The sequence below is a fragment of the Dipodomys ordii genome, unplaced genomic scaffold (genome assembly GCF_000151885.1).
Source record: "Dipodomys ordii isolate 6190 unplaced genomic scaffold, Dord_2.0 Scaffold5, whole genome shotgun sequence".
NCBI lineage: Eukaryota > Metazoa > Chordata > Mammalia > Rodentia > Heteromyidae > Dipodomys > Dipodomys ordii.
The window spans coordinates 19,559,040-19,584,408 of NW_012267221.1; the positions used below are offsets into that span (position 1 = coordinate 19,559,040).

The following is a 25,369-nucleotide window of genomic DNA, read 5'->3' on the forward strand; positions in this document are numbered from 1 at the left end:
CCATCCCTCCCTCCCCCTCCCCTCCTGAATCTGTTTTTAAACTTCCAACAGTAGTAACAGCAAAGGCTTCTGAGCTTCTAGAAGGTGTGTGCACATTCCTGTGTGAGTGCATTACTCTCCCTTTCTAATTAATACAGGCATGAAATTAGATTAATGGCTTCAAATAGAGCTTAATCATTGTCGTTACCAAGCCTAGAATTATAGAAATGACTGCTCTAAAATAACCTAATCCAACCTCTTAATTGTACAGATGAGGATATTGATGCCTTCAGTCAAAATTATGAAATTAATGAGTTGGAGCCTGGATTGCAAGTTGGTTTCATGCAATAAATCTGCCAGGCTTGTCCATCAACTATGTAAGATGCACATAGTCTTCCTAAGTCTAGGCATATCTGTAAGATGCTGGCTTTCCTGTCCTTTGTCTTTTTTAAAAAATGGAAATTGTCTGAACCCAGACAAACTAACCAAAAGTACTTAATTGAATTAGGCTAGGAAAGAGAAATTTGAAATCTATACCTCCCTGAGTTGGAGGCAGCTACAGGGTCAGGATAGGTAAGTGGGGGCCAACAAGAAAATGGCCCCTCCACCTGGCAAATCAGACAAGAACAGAAGTCATGGGAGCACACTGGCTACAGCAGGAGAAAACATGGCAGCTTAGACAAAGAAGAGACATATGGGGCCTCCAGGTTCCCTGTGTATTAGAGAGTAACTTAAATCTATAAAGAGCTTACCACTGAACTTGACTTAGTTGTTGGTGCCAATGTAATTCATGGAATCAAAGTAGCTTGGCTGAGCATCTGTCAACCTGAGCATTGTTGCCCAAACTTGTTCTTGGGGAAAACTGGAGAATAGAACCAGAGGAAGGTCCTCCTACCGTATAGGGCTGATGGCGGTCACCTTACCATGCATGAAGGTCCCTCGCCTTCCCATTTTCTACACAAAAATCACCAGTCTTGAGATCCACTCAAAGGATCACCTTTTTGATGTTTAGTTTTAAAAGAATTTCCCTATCCTCATCTCTCTATTCTGTCTCAATGTGAGTGTGTCGTAGATACTCTAATGTAGTAAATGAAACCATTTTTAAGATTCCAGAAATAGGGGCTGGGGAGGTGGCTCAGTGGTAGAGTGCTTGACTTGCATGCTTGAGGCCCTGGGTTCAATTCCTCAGCATCACATAAGCAGAAAAAGTGGCGCTGTGGCTCAAGTGGTAGAGTGCTAGCCTTGAGCTGAAGAGCTGAGGGACAGTGCCCAGGCCCAGAGTTCAGGCCCCACGACCAGACCAAAAAAAAAAAAATTCCAGAAATAATTTGACTCTTCACCTTTTAATTCTAATTCATCTTGAGTACAAATCTTTCCTAGAGGAGTATCTGTATAGTAGAGATTAAATAGTAGAGTTATTACCTTCTATTACCAGAGTTAAAACATCCTTTTAAAAATAATTTTAACAGGTAGAAAGAAACTAGTGGGAAAAATTTCCGTAAGGTTATCCTCTAACATTCTCTCCTCTCTCACTCTACTCCTCTTTCCTAAACTCCCTGCTGTTTTTTGAACATCAGAATAGGAGAATGGAGGGAGGGAGGGAAGGCAGAAGGGAGTCAGCTTTGCTTTCTCTCCAGGGAATATTATGACACCTATCCATCTCTGTGGCTAGTCTCCTTCTAAGAGGTCTGCCCTGACCCTATTACTTACCACCACTGTCTATTTCTTCTAGCAGCCAGAACTCCCTGCCATCCCCTTAACATGATTACCTGTCCCCCATCGCATAAAAGAGGATTTATTTATTAAGTTCAATAAGATAACAACTAGAACATATGACCTCCACAAAGGACAGAAGTCTGTGTCCATTTTGTTTACTTATTTATCTCCAAAGCTTAGGATGCAGTAAATGCTCAATAAATATTTTTTAGTAAATAAGTGGCCACATGGATCTTAACTCCCAAGGATAGAAATTTAATGAGTTCTACCAGGTTAAGCCTACATGTAGCCTTGTTTTTCCTAATCATGATTTGCTCATAGGTCAGGTTCTCAGGATACATTTTCTTTTTGATCATTTATCTCTCTTGATGAATGATCTAGAGGGAAGTATTCCTCTTTCTCAAAAGGTTTTAGGAAGAGCATCAACCTTTGCCCTTAAGTTCCATTGAAATTCAGTTTACTGTGGAAGAAATAGAAAATAGAAATAGAAAAAATCAGGCCAAGACGCTGTTTCTAACATCAAACCATGTCAAGATGGTAAAGAAATAAGTAATATTAAAGAAAGATCATCTTTTCACTTGGGCCAAGCAGTAACTTTCTTGAAGCTGCCCAAAATAAAAATGGTTGATTTACTATTACTCCTGCCAGATATTGTTTAAAATTACCATGGAGAAAGTATAGATAATGAGGAGAGGCCCAGCTCAAGAAATCCATGAGATGAGGAAACAAACAAACAAACCACTATGTCTGTCAATATTTAGGCTTCAAAAACAAAATGTCAGAGTAAGAACCATGTGAGGAGCAGCAGCAGTTTATGTCTTCCAGTTTTAAAGTCTGATGAAGGCCCATTTCCTCTTTACAAATGGCATCTTCTAGCTGTGCCCCCATAGGACAGGAGGGTATGGGAGCATGCTGGAGCCTCTTTAATAGAGCAACTAATCCCATTCAAGAGGGGTCAGGCCTCATGACCTAATCACACCCCTAAAGCCCCACCCTTTAACACTGTAACCATGGTTAATCAGATTTTAACACATACATGTAGGAGGAAAGGGCCTCTTTCACACCGTAGCACTACTTTAAACCTTATGATTCGGCTTCTCAGGCTTTCCACAGCCAGCACACAACCATGCCTGAAAATCATATGATGTTCTTTTCCTCCCACCATTGCTGGCCTTCTCTTAAGAGAAGCCACATGTTGGTCAAAAAGAACAACAAATACCTTTAGAAGCTATAGTCACAGGCTGGCCAAGAACTGGATTTGCATTGTTGCCTCAAAGACTTTTCTTCTTTGTATGTATGGGGCTTTGAATCAAATGCAAATCCTTACAAATGCTAAGCAAGCACTCTATCACTCAGCCATACCCCAGCTCCAAAAAGTATTCTTACAGTTTATGTTAGCTTTCTGTTACTGTGACAAAAATACCTGTGATACATCAACTTACACATTTGATCATATGGTTTCAGTCCATGGCTTTTGGACCTGTATCAAGCCAACGCATTGGATTTGGAGCACATGGTAGAGGAAGTTGCTTGCCTCAAGACAGATTGGAACCAAAAGAAATAAAGATATGGCCGGGTTCCCGTGGCTCACACCTGTAATCCTAGCCACTTAGGAGGCTGAGATCTGAGGATCATGGTTCAAAGCCAGCCCAGGCAGGAAAGTCCATGAGACTCATCTCCAATAAAGCATCAGAAAACCAGAAGTGGCCCTGTTGCTCAAAGTGTGATAGAGAACTAACCTTAAGTTGAAGAGGTGAAGGACAGCGCCCAGGCCCAGAGGTCAAGCCCCATGACTGACAAACAAGAAGCAGAAGAAGCAGAAGCAGAAGCAGGAGGAGGAGGACAGGAAGAGGAAGAAGGAGAAGCAGAAGGAGAAGGAGGAGAAGGAGAAGGAGGAGAAGAAGAGGAGGAGGAAGAGGAGGAGGAGGAGAAGGAGAAGAAGGAGAAGAAGAAGAAGAAGAAGAAGGAGAAGGAGAAGAAGAAGAAGAAGAAGGAGAAGGAGAAGGAGAAGGAGAAGGAGAAGGAGAAGAGAAGGAGAAGGAGAAGGAGAAGGAGGAGAAGGAGAAGGAGAAGGAGAAGGAGAAGGAGAAGGAGAAGGAGAAGGAGAAGGAGAAGGAGAAGAAGGAGAAGGAGAAGGAGAAGGAGAAGGAGAAGGAGAAGGAGAAGGAGAAGGAGAAGAAGGAGAAGGAGAAGAAGGAGAAGAAAGGAAGATATGGAGAGGTCCCAATATCTACTTCAGTAACAGATCCCCTAGCCTAACTTCCTCTCACTAGGCCCCATCTCTTAAAGTGTTCTACCACCTTTGAAAAGCACTCGGGGTCAGGATCTAAGGCTTTAAACTTCAACCTTTAAGGGACAGTTATCGAAGCCACAGCAAAGTTAGCATCCAAATAGTATTCTATTTTGCATGAAAGTCTGTGACAATTTATCTCCTATAGCTTCAAAAATTGTTTGCTTAGTACAAAATATCATTCTTAGTGTAGCTTTTGTGTGTGTATTATTTGCTTTCTCCTTGGACACTGGCCTCTTCCACTCTTCGGTAGACTCCCCAAAATCGGGAATTAGGTCTTGCTCAATTTAGTATCCTACATGCTAGACCTATGGAGGTTCTCAGCGGGTATTGGTTTGAAGGTTGACTGGATGGATGGCAATGCTGTATGTTGCTAAGCCCTAACTTGGTTGTGTTTTTTCCTCCCTCAAGGACTTTGGCATTATGTTCCTGCACCACCTTGTAACTATTTTCTTGATTACCTTTTCATATGTCAACAATATGGCCCGAGTAGGAACCCTGGTCCTCTGTCTTCATGACTCAGCTGATGCTCTTCTAGAGGTAAATATTTCCTTCATCTTTAAGAGTAAGAAATCAAGGACTCTTGAAATGCTTACAATCATGTATTCTTCAATGTTATTATGCAAGATGGTGCTTTGAAACTGAGGAATATTTATTTTTTGGTTAAATTAATAAAAAATAGGACCTTCAATTAATATATAAACTTTTACACAAGAAAAGTTAACCATGCTAGGATGCTTTATTAATAGAAGAATGAGAACCTTTACTATTGTACACTTAATGTTTTTTACAATGAGAAGTTATTTTAATATGGTTTCTTGAATTGTAAAAAAGGCTGATTTATCTGAAAATTATATATAACCCACTTTTGTTGTTATAATTATACATTTCAATAAAATTAAGTAGTTTATAGCTTTTATTGCATAAATATATGTGTAGATATATATTCCTTATGTTTTTTTTTTGGGTCCAGTCGTGGGGCCTGAACTCTGGGCGTGGGTGCTGTCCCTTAGCTCTTCACCTCAAGGCTAGTGGTCTACCACTGGAGCCATAGCGCCACTTCCAGCTTTTTTCTTTTTGCTTATGTGGTGGTGAGGAATCGAACCCAGGGCCTCGTGCATGCAAGGCAAGCGCTCTACCCACTGAGCCACCTTCCCAGCCCTATTCCTTGTGTTTTTACAATGAAAAAGGTAGAATTGCAAATTATATAGAGAAACTTTAAAGAATTTACTACACTCAAAAAGTGTCACACTCAAAAGTTTTTTCACTTTATACTAAGAAATTTGTATAGCCAGTCAAAATTTCTAATAGAAATGGGTCTCAGAATCTAAGTTTTTATTCCTATCTGCCTACTGCTTTACAATCTTTAAAACATTTATTGTTATTGTAAGTATAGAAATATCCTCAAATAATGGCCTGCTACTGTAGTATAAGCAGAAAGTCTATAAAGTTGAATCTATTCATAAAAGCAATTAGTTAAGGCTTAAAGTAGATACACAGAATCTTATTAGAAACCTCTGGTCTCTAAAGAGAACAGAAAAATCGTACTAATGGACTAGATAAGTCCAATAGTACTTTGAGGCTATGGGTTTTTTTTAAGCTTGATTGTTACATATTTTTTTGCTTTAAGATTTTTATTCTTTTTTTAAACTTTATTTTTAAAAATGTTGTACAGAGGTACAGTTACATGAGTAAGGCAATGAGTACATTTCTTGTCAGCATTGTTACCCCTTCCCTTGTTGTTCTCCCACTATCCCTTCCCTCCCCCCCCCTCCCTCACTCCTCCCGGGCCCTGAGGTTGTAAAGTTCATTTCTAACATAGTGTCTTGTGGGTATCATTGCTGCTATGGGCCTTCCCGTGTCCTTGTTTCAGCAACTGTTCAACATTTATTTTATTTTTATTTTGTCAGTCGCAGGGCCTGAACTCTGGGCCTGAGCACTTTCCCTCAGCTCTTCAGCTCAAGGCTAGTGCCCTACCACTTGAGCCACAGCGCCACTTCCGGCTTTTTCTGCTTTTGTGGTGCTGAGAAATCGAACCCAGGGCCTCATGCATGTGAGGCAAGCACTTTACCACTGAGCCACCTTCCCAGCCCTGATCAACATATTTTTAGAGAAGAAATATATATAGTAGAAGGGAGGTTTCTTGAAAATCAATTACAATTTGGTTAAATCTTACATCTACCTAGAAGTCAAAATTTATGCAGCAATATACAATGTATTAATCAGTCATGTAATCAGCCAACTTTAATTGCTGTAGAAATTGCTGGCATGATAATTATAGGGCAGTACTTCATAAAATATTGGTTGAATTATCATCTACCACTTTTATCCATAAAAGAAAAAAATTATAATAATCCAGAAATCAAGAATTCCAAGCAAATTTTCTTTATTATCTACCTGGGTTTTCTTTGATATTATAAATAAGATTTGAAAAGATCCAATTAATGACACTTTAGTATGGGATCTATGGTTTGGCCAGTTCTGACAAGTTAATGCAACTGCTTATATATTAGATATTAATGGGGAAACATAAAAGAATAATTACTTGGTTTGCCTAATACAAGAGAAGGCAGACATATTTTTCTTTTATCACAATTTTTGGGGTTATACTCAAGTATCCATGAAAATTAAATCCCATAATCCTGGTTTCCACTCTGAAGGTATTTCTTCTTAGGAAGACATTTATCCCATTGTTTTGTACATTCCTTAAAACCATTAAATCACAACTTCTGACAGTTCTGTGAGCAATCTTTTCCAGTATGACCCAGTTAACTTAACTTTCAACAAGTAGGAAATAACATTATGTATGTGGAAGATGGCATTTTCATTTTATAACGGTGCGTAGTAGGTACTATAGTTCCATGTAAAATTGTAAAAAGAAGTAATAGATCAAAATTCTGCAAAATTCTCCTACTCTTAAAGCCATCTTAAAAAGTGAAAGCAGAGCCGGATGCCAGTGGCTCACATCTGTAATCCTAGCTACTCAGGAGGCTGAGATCTGAGGATCACAGTTCAAAGCCAGCCCGGGCAGGAAAGTCCATGAGACTCTTATCTCCAATAAACCACCAGAAAACCAGAGGTGGTGCTATGGCTCAATTGGTAGGGTGCTAACCTTGTGCTGAAGAGCTGAGGGACAGCACTCAGGCCGAGTTCAAGCCCCTTGACTGACAAAAGAAAAAGAAAAAAAGGAAAAATGAGAGCAGATAAAGGGGCGTGGCTTTCTCCCTAGAGTAATATATAATGTAAACGTGGTCACTTAAGTCACTGTCATAAATTTTGCAACTACTTCTTAGAGATGTACTGAACATTAGTGACTTTCATCTAGGAAGTATCTTGGAACTTTGAAAATTCTACCAAAAAAAATGGATTAGCTGAAATAACATGCTCTTGATGCTTTCTTTATTTCTAAGTTTATGAGACTAAGCCAGGAAGCTGTCTCCTAGAAATATTCCTTGAGCCTATTTAAAGCAAATCTGCAGTCCAAAGTAGAAAGGAAAAAAATACTGCAGAAAAACTCCGTATTTTCTTCATAGTTTGTGACCTCAGCATTTGGGACTCTGTAAAATGTTTAAGGGTTGATATAACACTTGCTATTTTGATTTGTTAGGCCAGATTTCTGTTTTGGTGTCTCTGGCTTGCTAAGATCATTCATAATGCAAAAGTTTTTTACTTTTCCTGTCTGTTTTCCTGAAACCAAGCATATAATTGAATTTCTCAAGTTGCTAAATATTTTATTAAATCTATGACAGCCCAACATTCTACTTATGGTTAATGCTGCATTTAACTCAACTTATGTGTAATTTAAAAACACTGGTGCATGATGCATGACATTTTAAAGTAGCAAGCAATTTTATGCATTTGGTAAATTGTATATTATAGGGGACTCATGCATATTGAAGGAAGCTTTTCACTTATCAGTTTAACTACATTCATGTGTTATATTCCTACCTTTTATAGGCTGCCAAAATGGCGAATTATGCCAAGTTTCAGAAAATGTGTTCTCTCCTATTTATTATGTTCGCCATGGTTTTTATCACCACACGGCTGGGAATATTTCCACTCTGGTGAGTATACCAATTTTCTTTCTTTTCTCCCAGGAGAGAGTTGCATTTTTGACTAAGACTCTCCACAGCACAGGGTGAGTGGGATGTGGCAAAGATACAGATGATCTTCCACCTGTTTAATTACTTGCTCAGAATATGATGCAACCATAGAAGTTTGACCTAAGGAAGGAAATATGGCATTACAATTGGATGTCAGGGAGTTCCTTGCCAGCTTTCACAAAGGGTAGCTCTAGCAGAATCTCTTGGGATCTTGTTAGAAGTAAATATACCTGGGTGACACCCTAAACCCAATGACTCAGAAACTCTCTGGATGAGTTTAGGCTATCTATGATTTGGTGTCTGTCTTGTTGATGATTCTGTTACATATTAAAGTTTAAAATCCACCTTCCATCCTAAATACTTCTTCCCATCAGCTGTATGCAAAGCTAAAGAATATAGAAAATATAAACACCTGGGATTCTCTATTGATGTCTAGCTGGCTTTTTGTTCAAAGAAAATAATGACATATTTTTGATGGAATTTGACAATTCTTCCTGTAGAAAATAGGTCCAATGTTATCAATCTTTGTCTTGAAGGCTATTCCTTGATCTAGAAGAAAAAAAATCAAAAAGAACCTCCAGTCGCTCCAAATGTACCACTGGTAGGCTTTTCTTTCATGTAGAAACTGTAGATTTGTTAGTTTGTTTGTCTGTTGGAGGGACTGAGTCACATCTCTAGCCCTGTTTTTGCTGGTTATTTTTGATATAGGATCTGGAAAGCTTTTCTTCCCAGGCTGGCTTTGAACCATGATTCTCTCACTGTCAGGATTACAGGCATTTGTGTCAGATTGAAAGGTTGCTTTGAATGAGAAATTCAAGCAATGAGAATTACAAAAAGTAGGGGGAAGGGATATAGCCGAATGCTTAAATGGGGATGCAGGTTGACCCATTGTGATGATGAGATGTACAGGACACTATGTTGAAAACAAACGTTACAATGTTGGGGTATGGGGGGCAGAGGGAGTTGGGGAGGTGGGGAGGGAAGTGATGGTAGGGGAGAACAAAGGAGGTAACAATGCTCACTACAAAGTGTACTCATTACCCTACTCATGTAACTATAATCCCTCTGTGCAATATTTTCACAATAAAAAATATATATAATAAAAAAGTAGGGAAATGAATGAGTACACTTTTACTTTTCTGTTGGGTCATCAAAATGACCATGGTAAAGTTGGGGTCATTTAGTAAATTGTGTCTATCGCCAGAATTATTAACTTCCTCCACTGACCGCCCACCCCACCCCCAACAGCCTTGCCTTAAGTCTTATAGCCTTTTTAGATTCTTTTAAATGCAAATCTTTTTCTAAATAGCAGTACCAGGTGTTGACAACAGCCATTTATAAAACCTCATTTTATATATATAACGTGAGTCTTTGTAACATCTAAGCAAAGAATTCTTAATCTGGCTTAGAAACTCCTAAAACTATTTGTAAGGTCTATGTTGCAGGGTGCATGGAAGAGTGTGTGTGTGTGTGTGTGTGTGTGTGTGTGTGTGTGTGTGTGTGTGTGTGTGTGTGTGTACATCTCTGTGTCCTGGGTGCAGGGTTAATAGCTTTAATGGAGTCTCCGATATCTGCAAGTGTTTTCTCTTATCATGAAAACAGACTGAGTGTCCCCTCATACCTCTGGTAGAAAGCCCTTCAGAGCATGAAGTTTTCTAATACAACACCTTCAGGTCTTCTCTGCATACACAGCCTTAATCATCAACTCTCACCAGCACTTGTTCTTCACTGGTCCCCTGGAATTGCTCTGGTCATATTCTCATCACACCCTCACTAAAGCCAGAACACTGAAAATTAGTATTCTTTCCCAGCATGCTCTGAGCACTGTGAGCACACCGTACTTGGTATTCCTTACCAGCGTGCTGTGAGCATTATGAGCAGCTTTCACTGCACAGGTAATGATTCACACATGGCAGCTGCTGCCAGACTGGACCCTCCTCTTCTAAAGTCATTTCATCTTTATGTATTTCACTTATGGCTTTTTTCATACCTAATTACACAGACTACATCTATTCCTACCCCAGGAAGACCTCCTCATACTGTTTTCAGATACTGCCCTAAGCCAGTAGGCTCTTCTGAACTATGCCATGAGGTATTTATCCTGCCCAGCTGGATTGGTAGATATGCTGTGAGCTTTTCAACCCACTGAAGAAAAACATTGACTGAAAGGAACTTCTTACGGAGAGTTTTTTGAGAATTTATGAGTACAAATAGATTATCTGTGTTTTGTACACGTACTGAAGATCTCTTTGGGTTCAATAAAACCTTATCCCAGGTATAGACTAAGATGATGGGGGTAGAATGATTAAACATGAACATTTCATAAACCCATTTCTCCTTCAACTAGGAGAAGTAAAACTATTGCAACATCCAACTCTATAGCACACCCTCCCCTTACCTTCTATTTGTTGTTGTTTTTCAACACATTTGTTTGGAATCACCATTTCTTTGGAAGTACCTTCTAGGTTCCTCCTGACTATACTTGTGTTCCTTACAAACCATTAAAATATATTTAATCGGTAGGGTATTTCTCTCTCTTTCTCTCTCTCTCTCTCTTTCTCTCTCTCTTCCTCTGTCTCTCTCTCTGTGTATGTGTGTATGTGTATGTGTATGTCTCTGTGTGTGTGTGTCTGTGTCTGTGTCTGTGTATGTGCCAGTCCTGGTGCTTGAACTCAGGGCTTGTGCACTGTACCTGAGATATTATGGTGAGGGCTGGCACTTTACCACTTGATCCACAGCTCCATTTCTGGCTTTTTGGTGGTTAGTTGGAGATAAGAGTATCATGGACTTTCCTACCCAGTTTGGGGGCTGGCTCTGAACTGTCATCACCAGATCTCTGCCTCCTGAATAGCTAAAATTACAAGTAAGAGCCACAAACACATGTAATATATTTTTCTGACATTCTTAAGTCCACTCTTTTCAATAGTCAAGGTCTCAACATAGTTCAGTGTTTAGCTGGTACATTTGAACTAGGAGGTTCAAACCCTGCTTTTACTATTCAATTAACATTTTTGTGCTGAGGTTTCAAGTCTTAAATAAGAATGATGATACCTACCTCATTGTGTTGTGACATTAATTGAGTTTAATATATCTACAGAGCTAAGAAAAATGTCAGGTTCACAGTCATTGCTTTTAAAAGTCAAAGCCAAAGTGTTGGCTTTTCTTTAAGTGACATGATTTATGTAATGTGAAAAGAGAGACTTCTCAGGAATCAGTAAGAAAAAGACCAGCCATTCAATAGAAGCATTTGACAAGGCCCTCAACAGATATAGTTCAGGAAAAAATAGATGACAAAGCCAGATGTGGTAGTGCTTATATGTAATCCCAAGAACTCAGAGGGTTGTGGCAAGAAAATCACGTTTGGGTCCAGCCAGGTGAAAGTTAGAATCTATCTCAAAAACCAAATACAAAGCAAAAGGACTAGGGGCATGGATTAGGCAGTAAACTATTTGCCTAGCATTCACAAGGCCCTGGATTCAATTGCCAATACTGCAGTTGAAAAATCTATATGAAAGGTAAAACTATTAAAAAAAAAGATGCTTAACCTCAGCAGAAACACAAAGATGAAAACTATAGCCTTGCAAACACATAGAAGTCAATGTTGCTAGAACCTGAGACTGAGGTCTGGGATGGCAGAAGTCTCATTTTAAACCTAGTGTCTTCCCCATGGTCATGATTACTTAAGAGACCTGAAATATAACTTGAAACCTCACATTTTCTACCTTCCTTTGGAAATTCTGATTTATTTGGTGTTGTTGGAGAATGAGTATGGATTTTCTAGGATCCCTAAGTGATTCTACTGTGCAATCATGGTACAGACCTGTCTTCAAGTGGCTTGACTCTAGTCCAGCTTGTGCTATTGTAGTAGTACCAAAGACATTAGTGAGGGGAATGGCAGTGATATTATGCTAATATGCCATGCTAATGTATGCTAATATGTCAGTGGTAATTCTTGTTATGAATACAGTGAAAAGCAAGACACAGTTCTGGTGCCTTCTTTCTTTGCTTTGCTTTTCCTTTCTAGTTTGTAACCTTTAGAAAAGTACAGAAATGTTACTTCTGTCTGGGTTGAGAGAGATGACTTATCTCTGCATAGTTGCTCAGTTTTAACCTTTCCAAAAGAAGCATGTGTTGCTTTTGTAACTGAAAGATTCCTTTCTCATACTGATAATGAACCTCTACAGGATTAGAGATTTATTTTTTCATGTATGTTAGAATATTTATATCAACTTTATTGAAATATAATTTACAAGTCATAATACTCACCCTTTCAAAGTATGCAATTTAGGGTTTAGTGGTTTGTATTATCTCATGGTGTTGTACTATCACTGTAATCAATTTTGGAATTTGTTTGTGTGTGTGTGTGTGTGTGTGTGTGTGTTGATACTGGGGCTTGAACTCAGGGCCTGGGCACTGTCTCTGGGCATTCTTGCCCAAGGCTAGTGCTCTACTCTTGAGCCACAGCATTCTTTCTAGTTTTGTTTTTGTTTTGTGTTAATTGAAGATGAGAGGTCCATGGACTTTCCTGCCCAGGCTGACTTTGATCCACAATCCTCAGGTCTCAGCCTCCTAAGATATAATTCTAGGATTATAAGCATGAGCCATTGACACCAAGGAAGAATGTTTTTATCACCCCAAAAGTTATATTCATTGGTATTCTCACCCACCCACTAGTTCCTGTAATGATCATCTATTTGTAAGGATTAAGCTATTGTCTATCTCTGTGGACTTTCCTATTTTAGACAGTTCAAATGAATGGTTTCAAACAATATGACATATTTTTGACTTGGTCTTTTCAGCTATCCTGATAATTTCAAGGTTTGTCCAAGTAGTAGAAGGTACCAGTACTTCATATTCCTTCTCATTGCTGATAATATGCTATTATGTAGATAGACCACATTTTATTTGTCTGTTCATCAGGTGATCAACAACTTTTGTGTTATTTCTACTGTTTGACCACTATGACTAGTTCTGATAGTAACATTTGAGTACATGCTGTGTGCAAACACGTAGTTTCAGTTCTCTTGGGCATATTCTTAGGAATAAAATTTCTAAATTACTTGGAAAATCTATGTTTAACTTTTTGAAAATCTACCAAACTATCTTCCAAACTTACAGCACCCCTCCACATTCTAACCAGCAATTTGTGATGGCTCCATTTTCTCTACATAATTCCAGTACTTGCTATTGTCTGCTTTTTGGATTATATTAATCCTAGTGGATATAAAGTGGTATGTTAATAAGGTATTGATTTACTTTCAAATATGAATTCATTTTTCACTTTTATGAGGGTATTCTAGTATCTCCTTACCACTTCTTGATGGGCTATATTTTTTTGTGATTATATTGTGACTCCAATGAACCAAGTTCTTCTTTGTTATATTTTTTTATTCCCTGTGCTTTTACTGGCTTTGAGCTATTACCACCTCTTGGAATCACTACATTTTAGCTAGATTGAAGTCATCTGCTCTGTCTGGGAATGTTCTATCCTAATAAACTGGGAAGTAGAGACACATTTTTATGGTCCTAGCTTCCTCTCTCCTGGCTTGGATATTGTCCAAAGAAGTAATGATCATTTCTCTCGAGGCACATCTCCTACCTCCACATACAGGTCTGATTAGACCTGTATGTTTGCAATGTTTGCATTGTTTCTTTCTAGTAACATCACTTTCCACTGCCCCTGGCTTTGCTGTTTCTGGGACATAACTCATCTGAGCAGTGAAATTTGTGCAACCTTGGCCCTGCTACACTGGCCAGTCATTTTTGTTATTTTTTTTATTGTGAAAATACTGTACAGAGGGGTTACAGTTACATGGGCAAGATAATGAGTACATTTCTTATCAAGCATTGTAGCCTCCTCCTTTGTTTCCCCTTCCCATCCCTTCCCATCCTCCCCCCACCCTCCCACCCAATCCTCCCCGCTTTTCCCCCTTCTCTCACCCCTCCCCCCTCACCAAAGTTGTAAAGTTCGTTTTCCACATAACGACTTGTACATCTCATTGTTGCAATGGGTCCACCTGTATCCCTATTTAAACGATTTGTTTTTCCCCTTCCCCTCCACAAATCATACCAACATCAAATACAGTGAGAGCAGAGGTTATACTGTGGGGTGGGACATACAAAGCAACAAAGAAATAATCTTATAAATGTGTTAGAAACAATCGCATGAAAGAAAAAAAGCATTTGAATACATATCTTAGGGTTCATTTCCCTGGCCAGTCTTGAAGAGAGGGAAGCTAAAGTGAAAACTGCTCCTCTGGACCATCTCCACCGAGGCCACCCTTAGCCTTCTGTTATCCCCAGCTTATGCAAGATTGAAAGATGAGAACAACCAGATTATTATCAAATAATGCAACCACTACGTGAAGTATTCCAATGGAAAGAGACCCTCCACTTCTAAAACACGTCCTCTCCAATTCCATACAGCAGTAAGGATGAGAGAATTCTGCTTTAGCCCATGCAATATACTTCCCAAATCTCCACCATTTGGTACTAGTTCTGACTCTAACCATTCCACTTCCCAGAGAATATTTAATAAGAAGACAAATATTTTTGGAAGTTGTCCAAAGAGAAAAGTACTCCTTACCTGACTTATCTAACTGTTTGTCCCACCTACCTATTATCTTGGTCAAGATACACTATAAATTCCATCCATCTGCTTTTCTCTGGCTTTCATGTTTATCTTCTCTGATTCTTAATTTTATTGTATAAAACCTGTAGAAGTTATGGCAGCTCTTCAAAATGAATGTTTCCATTCCATATGAGTATTAATACACATTGTTTTGAATTAATATTCTTAAGATCATATTCTGTGATCATACTGACGTAATCTTGTTAATAGTATCATGAATCTCATTAGTCACATGAGAGTACTCTCTGTAGAACCATCATCTTCTTTCTTCTTACTAACATCCAACTCTAGGTTTTTATATTCGCCATAGAAACCTCCTGGAAGGCAAGATAATTTGTCTCTGTTTCCTATTCTTGGTAATGACATTCCTCTACAATAATTTAATGGTTATTTTTGCTGGCATGTAAGTATATAGATAGGATAACTACTTAAAGAGTATCCATGATTCACTAGTTATCTAGTTTGATTCTCCTTTTATCAAAGGGCATTTATGGGTTCAGATAGTGGCAGGATTAATGAATATACCAGTAGACTTTCATATCTATATCTCTTGCAAATACATGCTTATTCATCCTATGTGATAGTGTATATAATGAGGGCCAAGTTTTCAGTGACTACTTATTATGTATTTTGAAGATTTAAAGTTACAATTGGTAGTCCTAATTCTGATAATACATATTATATACACATCTATATGTGTAAAAGTATACATTATACTACTATTAGTGAAAAGTTTATCACTAATGCCTCAGATCAACATGTCATTTTAATTTTGCCATCATTCAGAAAAAAACTTTTAGCTTAATTATTTCCTTGCATTTAAACTTCTAGTAGATTACAGCTTGTTAATTTCCCTCAACTCAAAAATCTATTTTAGCCTTCACTTTATAGTTAGCCAGTGATTGATCCTTTTGACAGTAAGCCTTTCCATTACTGAAAGTGATTGCCATTTTCATTGGTCCAAATCTCTTTCTTCCCCTCCCCATGTGTGTAATTCCTGAGCTTCTAACAATTTCTCATGTTTTATGAAGTGGCTTGAATTTCACAAAGGGTAAAATGGTGATCAATCTTATTATAGCATCCATCACAGTGCCTTGCTCATAGTAGTGACTGAGGAATCCTTGGTTGAGTGAACCAAATACTCTTTAATGATGCAGGCTCACATCTTTCTTCTTAGTTGACCTCCCTAAGTCATAGTAAAGTTGAGTGGGAACAATGTCTGTCTTATTACACACAGAACTTAAAGCGTTTAGTCAGTGACTCACTTAGGCTTTCTCTGGACTGATTTCCTGATACCAGTTCAGTTCAACAACTCTTTACTGTATTTTTTGATTTTTTGTTTTTGTTTTGTTTTTTTAATTTTTTTATTGTGAAAAAACTGTACAGAGGACTTACAATTACATGGGCAAGATAATGAGTATATTTCTTATCAAGCATTGTAGCCTCCTCCTTTGTTTCCCCTTCCCATCCCTTCCAAGCCTTCCCCCCCCCATCCTCCCCCCACCTCCCCACCAAAGTTGTAAAGTTCGTTTTCGACATGACAACTTGTACTTCTCATTGTTGCTACGGGTCCACTTGTATCCTTATTTAAATGATATGTATTTAAATGTTTTTTTTTCTTTCATGCATTTGTTTCTAACGCATTTATAAATTTATTTCTTTGTTGCTTTGTATGTCCCTCCCCTACAGTATAACCCCTTCTTTCACTGTATTTGATGTGGGTATAATTTGTGGAGGGGAAGGGGATAAACAAGTCGATTGTTTTTGTTTTTTGTCGGTTGTGGGGCTTGAACTCTGGGCCTGAGTGCTATTCCTCAGCTCTTCAGCTCAAGGCTAGCGCTCTACCACTTCAGCCATAGCCTCATTTCTGGTTTTCTCATGGTTTAGTGGAGATAAGAGTTTCATGGACTTTCTTGCCTGGGCTGGCTTTGAACTGCAATCCTCAGATCTCAGCATCCTGAGTAGCTAAGATTATAAGCATGAGCCACTGGCACCTGGCTTTACTGTTTTGTTTTTTTTTTATGGTAGAGTGCTATCTTCCTTATGGCCATAAAGAAATTGAAGAAATAGATAGATAGATAGAGAGAGAGAGAGAGGATATATATATATATATATATATATATATATATACTTGTGTGTGTGTGTATATATATATATGGTAGCTATTGAATAAAAGAATCATTTAAAAATAATTACCCTTGTCATCATATCATATACAAACATCTCTGGCCATATGCATCATTAGAATCTAATAAACCAAAAGATAAGGGTCTGATAAGGAAATGGCATGACATTGTTAGTTAATAGAAATACTACTTACTTGAGCTGTTTATGGTGTGTGAAGATCAGGTGTATAACTTCTCTATTTATCTCATCATCAGTAAAATAAAATCAGTAGTAAATACTCTACCTATCTTACCAGAAAGATTAGGAATAGAGTGGAATACTTTGTAATTTACTTCATAAACATTAAGCATTTTTCAAACTGTGTTGTTACTATAAAAAATGGGAGTTTTATCATGGACAAGTGATCTGAGGTTTTAGTTACATTTTAACAACTTCCAACTCATCTAGATTAAAGCTATATAACCATAAGCGCTTTTGAAGTAAAATTTTGAAGCATTCTCCAATAATGGGACCCATGCTGTCTTTCTTTGATCTCTTCTGTTCTCTGTATTCAATGAGCATATATAATAGAGAACATGTACCTGGACTCTGTTACTCCCCCAGATCTCAAGTGAGGGTACCTACCTGGAACTATTGAAAGTCATAGAATCTCACAGAGTGCCATAAAGTGCACATGGATGTTAGTCTCAGATTCACAAGTCTTTATGCAGCCAAGAATGGGCAGACTGGGGTTGCCAGCTCTTTTTGTGTGGCCTAGTGGTGACTTTCCACTTCCTCATACACAAACCTGGACACAGGAAGACTGAGGGTGTCTTGGACCTCAGGGGCCTTCTGCTGTGTGGACAGAAGCAGGTGCCTTCTCAGAATGTTACCACCATCGCTTTCACCCTTGCAAAGAGAGGGGTTAGTTATAGATTTCTGCTCACTGAGAGTTTCCGTAATTAAAAAAGAAGTTCCAGAAGACTCTAGATCATTCTTTTAACATTTTCCTTCCAAAGGTTGGAAATTCATCCAGCTGCATAGTGGAATGGAAGCTTTTTAAACTTTTATTTTCTGGAAATAAATTTTTACCAAAGCACATGGCTTGTATGCTTTTCTGGGTAGATAATATGAAACACATTAGCCTTGGAGATCACAAATTTGGACAAGCTGATTTTTTTTTCTTGACAAATATACTTTGAAATTTGTCTTGTTCCTGGTCTGTGTTAAGTGTATTCTTCAAGGATAAAGCATGTAACCTTCAATTCTTTAGCCAGTAGGTATTTTCCATCTTCAACAATATTTATATTTATGAGCATCAGCTAATAGATTCATGAGATAGAATAGAATTGGAATAGGGTTAGAGATGGAAATAGTGTGTTGACATTGTCTCTCTTCCTTTGAACGTTATAATTTTAATTTAATTCACCATTGAAAGGCTAAACCAAGAATTAAAAAAAATGGTTTAAGCAAAGCAGCCCACTATCTGATTTTATTAAGAAAGTTTTGCTAGAACACAGCCTTGCCCAAATGTTGCATGTTGTACTGCTTTCTGCCACAGGCTGTGGCTGAATAGTTGTGATAGAGTTAGGACCAACAGCATCGTCTCTTATTATCCAGTCCTTTACAGAAGGTTTTCAGGTCTTTAGCTAGCCCATGAAGAATTAGACTTGGAATTAAAGTAAGAATTAGAGTAAGAATAAAGCTGTCACAAGAGTGGTATCTTAAATATATTTAGCCTTGGAATATTCTCTAGAAGTTTTATCTACCTTTGACAAAACCAAAGTCAGATATTCTTAATACTTGGGTGGATGGTAGAACATACTCAAGTAAACTAAGTTCTTTTCCTTTTGTGACTTGAGTCAACAAAGAATACAAAATCGTAGTTATACTCTACAGAATTAATGGCTTAATTGTTCTCTCTCTCCCTGTCAAACAAACTTTGGTGTCCAGTGCCCAACTTCAAATTTGTAATCAGCTCCATATCTCCAATCACAACTCACAACAACACAGCTTAACTGTCCTAACTCTCCTTTTGAATGGAGAGGATATGCATTCACACCTAACCTTTGCACAACAGTTTCTTAAACTTATTTGTATCCTGCACAATTCCAAACCATACCAAAGAAAGAGTAACTGCAAAATAAGTAAATGTTTTATTTGTTAATGGCTGTTAAATGCAATATACAACACTCAATGAAATACTAAATCTTGCTCAAAGAGACTGAGACCATGTTCAAAGAAATGATTCAGACCACACTCCATTTGATAGTGGCCATAAAAGAATGACCATCAAATCACATTATATGCATTGTAGATCACATTATATGGAACCTTTTTGTGCAATTAATGTGTGTAATTTTAAAAAGGGATAAAAATAAAACAAGGAAAAACATGGCTAGACTGCAACAATTCCAGATGTTTTTAAAATTCTGGGCAATAAAGTCTAAAGATTTTTTAGATTCTTGTTCAGTGAAATACAATGCTGTGAAATGTTTCTAATGAAATGGAATTGTCCATTAACTCTAATTTTACAGCTCAGCAGTGTATATTAATCAAATTAGGCAATATGTGGCATTGCTTCCCCAAGTAGAAAATGCCCTGAGTCACTTCTCTGCCTGCAATGCTGTTATTCTCTATAATCGTAACTGGGGATCAGGAATTTCATCCAAGGCAGCAGAAGATTGTGAACCACCAAGTATTAAGGTATTTGTTAACCGTTTTGCTTGATTATAAACAAAACATGGTAATATTCTAGTCATCAGTAAGCTAGGCTATTTCCATTCATCAGGCTGTTAACTCACCAAATGTTTTTGTTGTTACTCCATCGAAACATAAGGACCTTTTATCTCTTGTGTGCTACTGAAGAAATAACTTGAGTTAATGTGAAAGTAGTATTTGAGCCTGTCATCAGTCAGTTCAGGATATCTGTGAAGCACTGAGGGAAATTTTCTTTCTCTACAAATCTTGTAAAATCACCTACTTTTTCAGAAAGTTATAGTATGTTAGGAGCCCAAGTTGCAACATCTGCACTTTGCAAAAGAAAAAAAGGTTAGCACCCTTCACTTTCCATCAACTTTGCAACATTGCCCAAAAATAAATCAGGTGCTTCACAGAAAAAGTTAAAGCTACCAGGAAGACATATAGAAGAATCAGAGCTTGGGTGTTTCTGAGTAATGAATTAATTTGTGGAATTTGGCGCGCGTGCACACACACACACACACACACACACACACACACACCCTGACTCTTTCTTACTAGTCATATAATTGCTCTACTTCTCATTCAAAATTTAATTAGATGTTTAAATTCCCTGCTTTCTGGGCAGCCACATGGCAACTTCCTGAAGCAACATTCTCATGCTATCATTGAATGATCCATTCCTTGCCTTTCACTTACCGCCATCAAAGAGTTGAATTCCAACAAACCTGAGACATATCTCATTCTCCCTTTATAAACCCAATACCACACACAGTATCTGAAGCTGATTGATCTTTCTGTAAATCTTGGTGATTTCCTCCTCTCTTTGATTTGGAATTCACTTTGATGAAGGTGTTCTATCCAGAAAAATACTTAGTTCACTTATTTCAGCCCAATAAAATATAACTCCTTTTAAATGTTCTTTCTTCCTGAATCAGGGAGTAGTATTCTGAATGACAAAGTCCTGCTAATTTAACTTCTTTCTCCTGGAGCCATGTCTCCTACCTAATCCCCTACCACTGTTAGCCTTCCTCAAGGTTAATGAGCTCTGCTGAATTTTCCTTATGAGGTAGTGTGTGAGGAGCTGGCCTTCAGTGAATCTGCAAAGGACATACCAACTTGTGACTGTCTCTGGATTTTTTTTTCTGTGTGTGTGGGGGGGGGAGGTGAATACTGGGCTTGTTTTCAGGAGCTAGATGCTGTCCCTTAGTTTTTTCAATACATCCTAGTACTCTACCACTTGAGCCACAGCTCCACTTCTGGCTTTTGGGTGATTAATGGGAGGTAAGAGTCTCATAGACTTTCCTTTCTGGGCTAACTTTGAACTGTGATCCTTCTATCTCAGTCACCTGAGTAGTTAAGATTATAACTATAAGCCACTTTTGCCCAGCTTTTGTTTTTGTTTTTAACTTGATTTTTATCCATCCTTGAAAGGCCTGGAGACAATATGGAAAGTTGGCTTTATTTCATGAACAACTAGGATCACTTATTATTTTTCTTTTCTGGCCTACCTTTACTCACAAAGAGGTAAAATAAAATGAATCTGTTTTATGCATATGACACAGAGAGGCAGATGCATTTATGTATCTGCGTATGTGTGTGTATGTGTGTACCAAATAGCTATTAAATATGTGCAAATTACACTGAAACTAAATTTTGTGTACTTCCCAATATCAAATAAATATCATAGCAGTTTCTTCCATGACTACATTAGGCTTTTCTTTTTGGTAATTAAAATTTGGTAAACTATTGGTTGCTTCCTGCTGCAACAGGAATAGAATTGATGTTTTGTTTGTTTGTTTTTGTTTGTCATGGGGCTTGAACTCAGGACCTGGGCACTGTCCATGAGCGTATTCGCTCAAGGCTAGCATTCTACCACTTTAAGCCACAGCTCCATTTCCAGATTTCTGGTGGTTAATTGGGGATAAGAGTCTCATGGACTTTTCTGTCCGGATTGGCTTCGAATCTCAATCATCAGATCTAAGCCTCCTGAGTACTTAGGATTACAGGTGTGAGCCACCAATGCCCGGCAGAACTTGAGTAATTTATTTGCCATATAAATGAAGCTCTTCCTCAGAAAAAAATTATATTAAGTGAAGTAAGCCAGGTCCAAAGAAACATAGGTCCCATGGTTTCCCTTATTTGCAATATCTAGTATATGTCTGAATCAAGCAGAAAAGGTCAGATAAGGTGATGTTAGGGAAATGAACCCTAAAATATGTATTCAAATGTTCTTTTTTCCTTTCATGCGATTGTTTCTAACACCTTTATAAGATTATTTCTTTGTTGCTTTGTATGTCCCTCCCCCATAGTATAACTCCTGCTTTCATTGTATTTGATGTCGGTATAATTTGTGGAGGGTAAGGGGAAAAACAAATCGTTTAAATAGGGATACAGGTGGACCCATTGCAACAATGAGGTGTACAAGTCATTATGTAGAAAATGAAGTTTACAACTTTGGTGTGGGGGGGGAGGGGGGAGGATTTCGTGGGGGGTGAGGGGAGGATGGGAAGGGGAAATAAAGGAGGAGGCTACAATGCTTGGTAAGAAATGTACTCATTAAGCCGGGCGCTGGTGGCTCACACCTGTAATCCTACCTACTCAGGAGGCTGAGATCTGAGGATCACGGTTCAAAGCCAGCCCGGGCAGGAAAGACCGTGGGACTCCTATCTCCAATAAACCACCAGAAAACCGGAAGTGGCGCTGTAGCTCAAGTGGTAGAGCGCTCGCCTTGAGCTGAAGAGCTGAGGGACAGTGCCCAGGCCCAGAGTTCAAGCCCCATGACCGACAAAAAAAAAAAAGAAATGTGCTCATTATCTTGCCCATGTAATTGTAACCCCTCTGTACAGTATTTTCACAATAAAAATAAATAAAAAATAAATAAATGAGGCCCTTCATGGTCTTGCAATTTCAGCTGAACATTCCCACTGCATTTGCATGAAACCCCAGGAGTTTCACTAGAACATAATATGCTGGTACTATTAGTTACTGTAGTTTGCTGCTACAAATGGACCCAGAGCTCTATACTATCATTTAGGACTTGCTTCTCTAGGCTGTATTCTGAGGACCTTGAAAAGCAGTCAAGTAGATTTCTAGATGACCTGAGAACAGATTCTGGTTGGGAAGACAGCTTCCCCTCTGCAAATTAACACTCTGTACCTGTTCTGATGACCATGACAGCTTGCTACTCCTAACTGCTTCTACCTCTGAGAATTTCTGGGCAGTAAGAAGTAATGCACCCTCTTACTGAAGAAAGGGAAGAAATTTTGACAGTAAGATGTCAATTCCTAGAGCTGCCATTTAGAGAAACAGTAGATAAAGGCATTTTTCCTATTGTATAAACAGCTCAACTCCTGCTCAGGAAAAAGACAATACATTTGCAGTGAGGCTTTCCAGCTATAATAAATGCCTCTGGTGAGCACGAAAAAAAAAAAAAAGAAAGGAAAGGAGAGTATGAGGGTGACAGGGATCTTATCCAGGATTCTGGATTAAAACAGACATGTGTGTGACAATAAACTTTCCTTGTGTCTGATATCATTTATCTCAGGAAGAATACTCGGGCCTTCTCCTTGCACCAGTGAGAAAAATCGGTTTGAGAGTACTTTATATATTTAAAGCAACTTTCAGAAACAGACATAAATCAAATATTACAGAGGAAATTAAGGCAAAAGACACTACTGAAGCACTGGTGGTTGTGAAATCATGTGTATGGGGGGCTCTTCTTTATCTGTAAAATGGGAGAAATTGAATAAATATCAGATGTGTCCTAGTTCTGAAGTTTCTGGATTCCATAATTTGACAATTTCAGGAGAGTTGGTGTCCTTCTAGGAAGAACTTTTGTGTGTTCATGTGTGCCAATACTAGGGCTTGAATTCAGGGCCTGGCTACTGTCTCTTTGTTTTTGCACTCAAGGCTGGTGCTGTACCACTTGAGTCACAGCTCCACTTCTGGTGTGTGTGTGTGTGTGTGTGTGTGTGTGTGTGTGTGTGTGTGTTTAATTGGAGGTAAAGATCTCATGGACTTTCCTGGTGATTGTTAGATCTCAACCCCCTGAGTAGCATTGATTACCAGCACAAGCCACTAGTACCTAGCTCAGCAGAACTTCGTATGAAGTGATCCCTGCAAGGGACTTATAGAGAAGTAGAAAGTGGTTGTTTTCAAGACATAGGAAACTTGTTTTTAAAGCTGGAAGTATATAGAAGAAAAGAAAGAAGATGATTGTCAGTCATTGGCTGGGCCTTGGCTCAAACATTGGGCAGGTGCAAAGGGAGCTGTCGCTGAAGGCTGCCCGTTGCCTGTCCTCTGCATGGCTCAGTGATAAGCCATATCCTGAAGGGGATCTGAGTGTTTTATGTTCCATACCTTATGCCAGTATAAATCAGAGGCTAATACTGAATCATTCCAATGAACCAATCAAGTAAGGACAAAAATCTCACACATCAAAGTGGCAGTGTCTGGCCATCTATTGGGGAGACCAGATGGCATTTGGGTAGCATGCATTGCTTTGCTTCCTTCATAAAGCTTTTATCCTGACAAATAGTGATAATAAAGAACTTACCGTATTTGAAACAGTCTAGTTTAAGGTTGCTTAGCAATGGGACAAAATTGCGGGGCGGGGGGAAGCAAAGGGGTTTAAATTTAGTGATATGCATAGACATCTGGAGCATATTTGGGAATAATGAAAAGGGGGCAGTTTATCTCATGCCTCTTTTATGAAATGAATGTGGGAATCAAGCTACTGATTTTATAGTAGAAGACAGTTATTGTCAATTTTTAAAAAAAATTCTCCCAGTTACATTTAATCACTGTTCTGGCATATGACAACGTCGGCTTTCAGCTCCTTAAGCATAAGGAAAAAATAAAGATTAGGTCTTAAACTTAGGAGTAAGTCATGCAAAAACCAAAGCATTTGAACACTTAACCCTCTTCTCATAGAAAGCAGATCTTTACTAAGTATGTGTGCTTTTGCTACCAACACTGGTGTGTCTCTCCCCTCCTCAACTGAACAGTGAGAACACTGTGATCATCCAAGCAACAGAGAGTGTCTTCTAATGTTTTCAACAAATTTCTTCCAGTCCCCACCACTTCCTCCACAAAGATACAAAAGTATATATAAATAGGAACTAGCTCAATTGAGGTCATGGTAGGTTTAGATCTATGTGTTGTTGTACCTGCATCCCTCAAGTACAGCAATGCAGGTTATACTTGCTGAAAATTTGTTCATGGATAGTTTTCTCTTCTGTGGGAAGGGTGGCACTCAACACTTTAAGTCTGCCTCTTTTGTTTAGGTGGTGGAAATATCTATAATCATTTGGCCTCAGTCTTCCAAGTTTGTGATTTCAGACTGAAGCCATATCTTGGTGTAGGGTATCAAGTGCTACTGAAATTTTAGTCACCAATAGAACTTGTGAAATACTTTTCTAGGCTGGCAAAACTTAGAAAGAAAGGAAAAGAGGTGTAGAAAGTCTAAATAAACTGTGAAAACAAAATTTAATATAATAAAAGCCAAATATCAAGTTAATATTGAATGAAATGTGAATGAAATGAGTGAATATGATTGATCATAGAAATCCAGAAGGCATTTGCTTTCAGTAACTTCCTCAAAGTAACCCAAAGTGGAATTTATAGTCTTTGCATTTTGAGAATAGCATATGAAAGGACCACCAATCCAAGAACCAGTGGGAAAACCCTTGGCCCTTCATCAAAAATAAAATGATGAAAAAAGGTGCATGTATATGTGCAATATCTATTATTTTGACTATTGTCTGTTACTAAAACTATTACTCCAATAAAAGAGTGTCAAAGGAGATGTGAAGTATACACATGAGTACATGCACAAGAGTG

At 38.3% G+C, this 25,369-nt stretch overlaps 1 protein-coding gene across 2 annotated transcripts in view; it reads left to right on the top strand.

Annotated features, from left to right (window-relative positions):
- Positions 1–25,369, top strand: part of Cers6 (ceramide synthase 6) — a 278,071-nt gene that overhangs the window by 230,605 nt on the left and 22,097 nt on the right. The window contains exons 7-8 of one of the 2 annotated variants that reach the window (XM_013028016.1): positions 4,397–4,525; positions 7,943–8,049. In XM_013028016.1, the coding sequence (XP_012883470.1) occupies positions 4,397–4,525; positions 7,943–8,049 (236 nt within the window). The remainder of the gene's footprint in view (positions 1–4,396; positions 4,526–7,942; positions 8,050–25,369) is intronic. The other variant, XM_013028023.1, reaches the window with a different exon arrangement.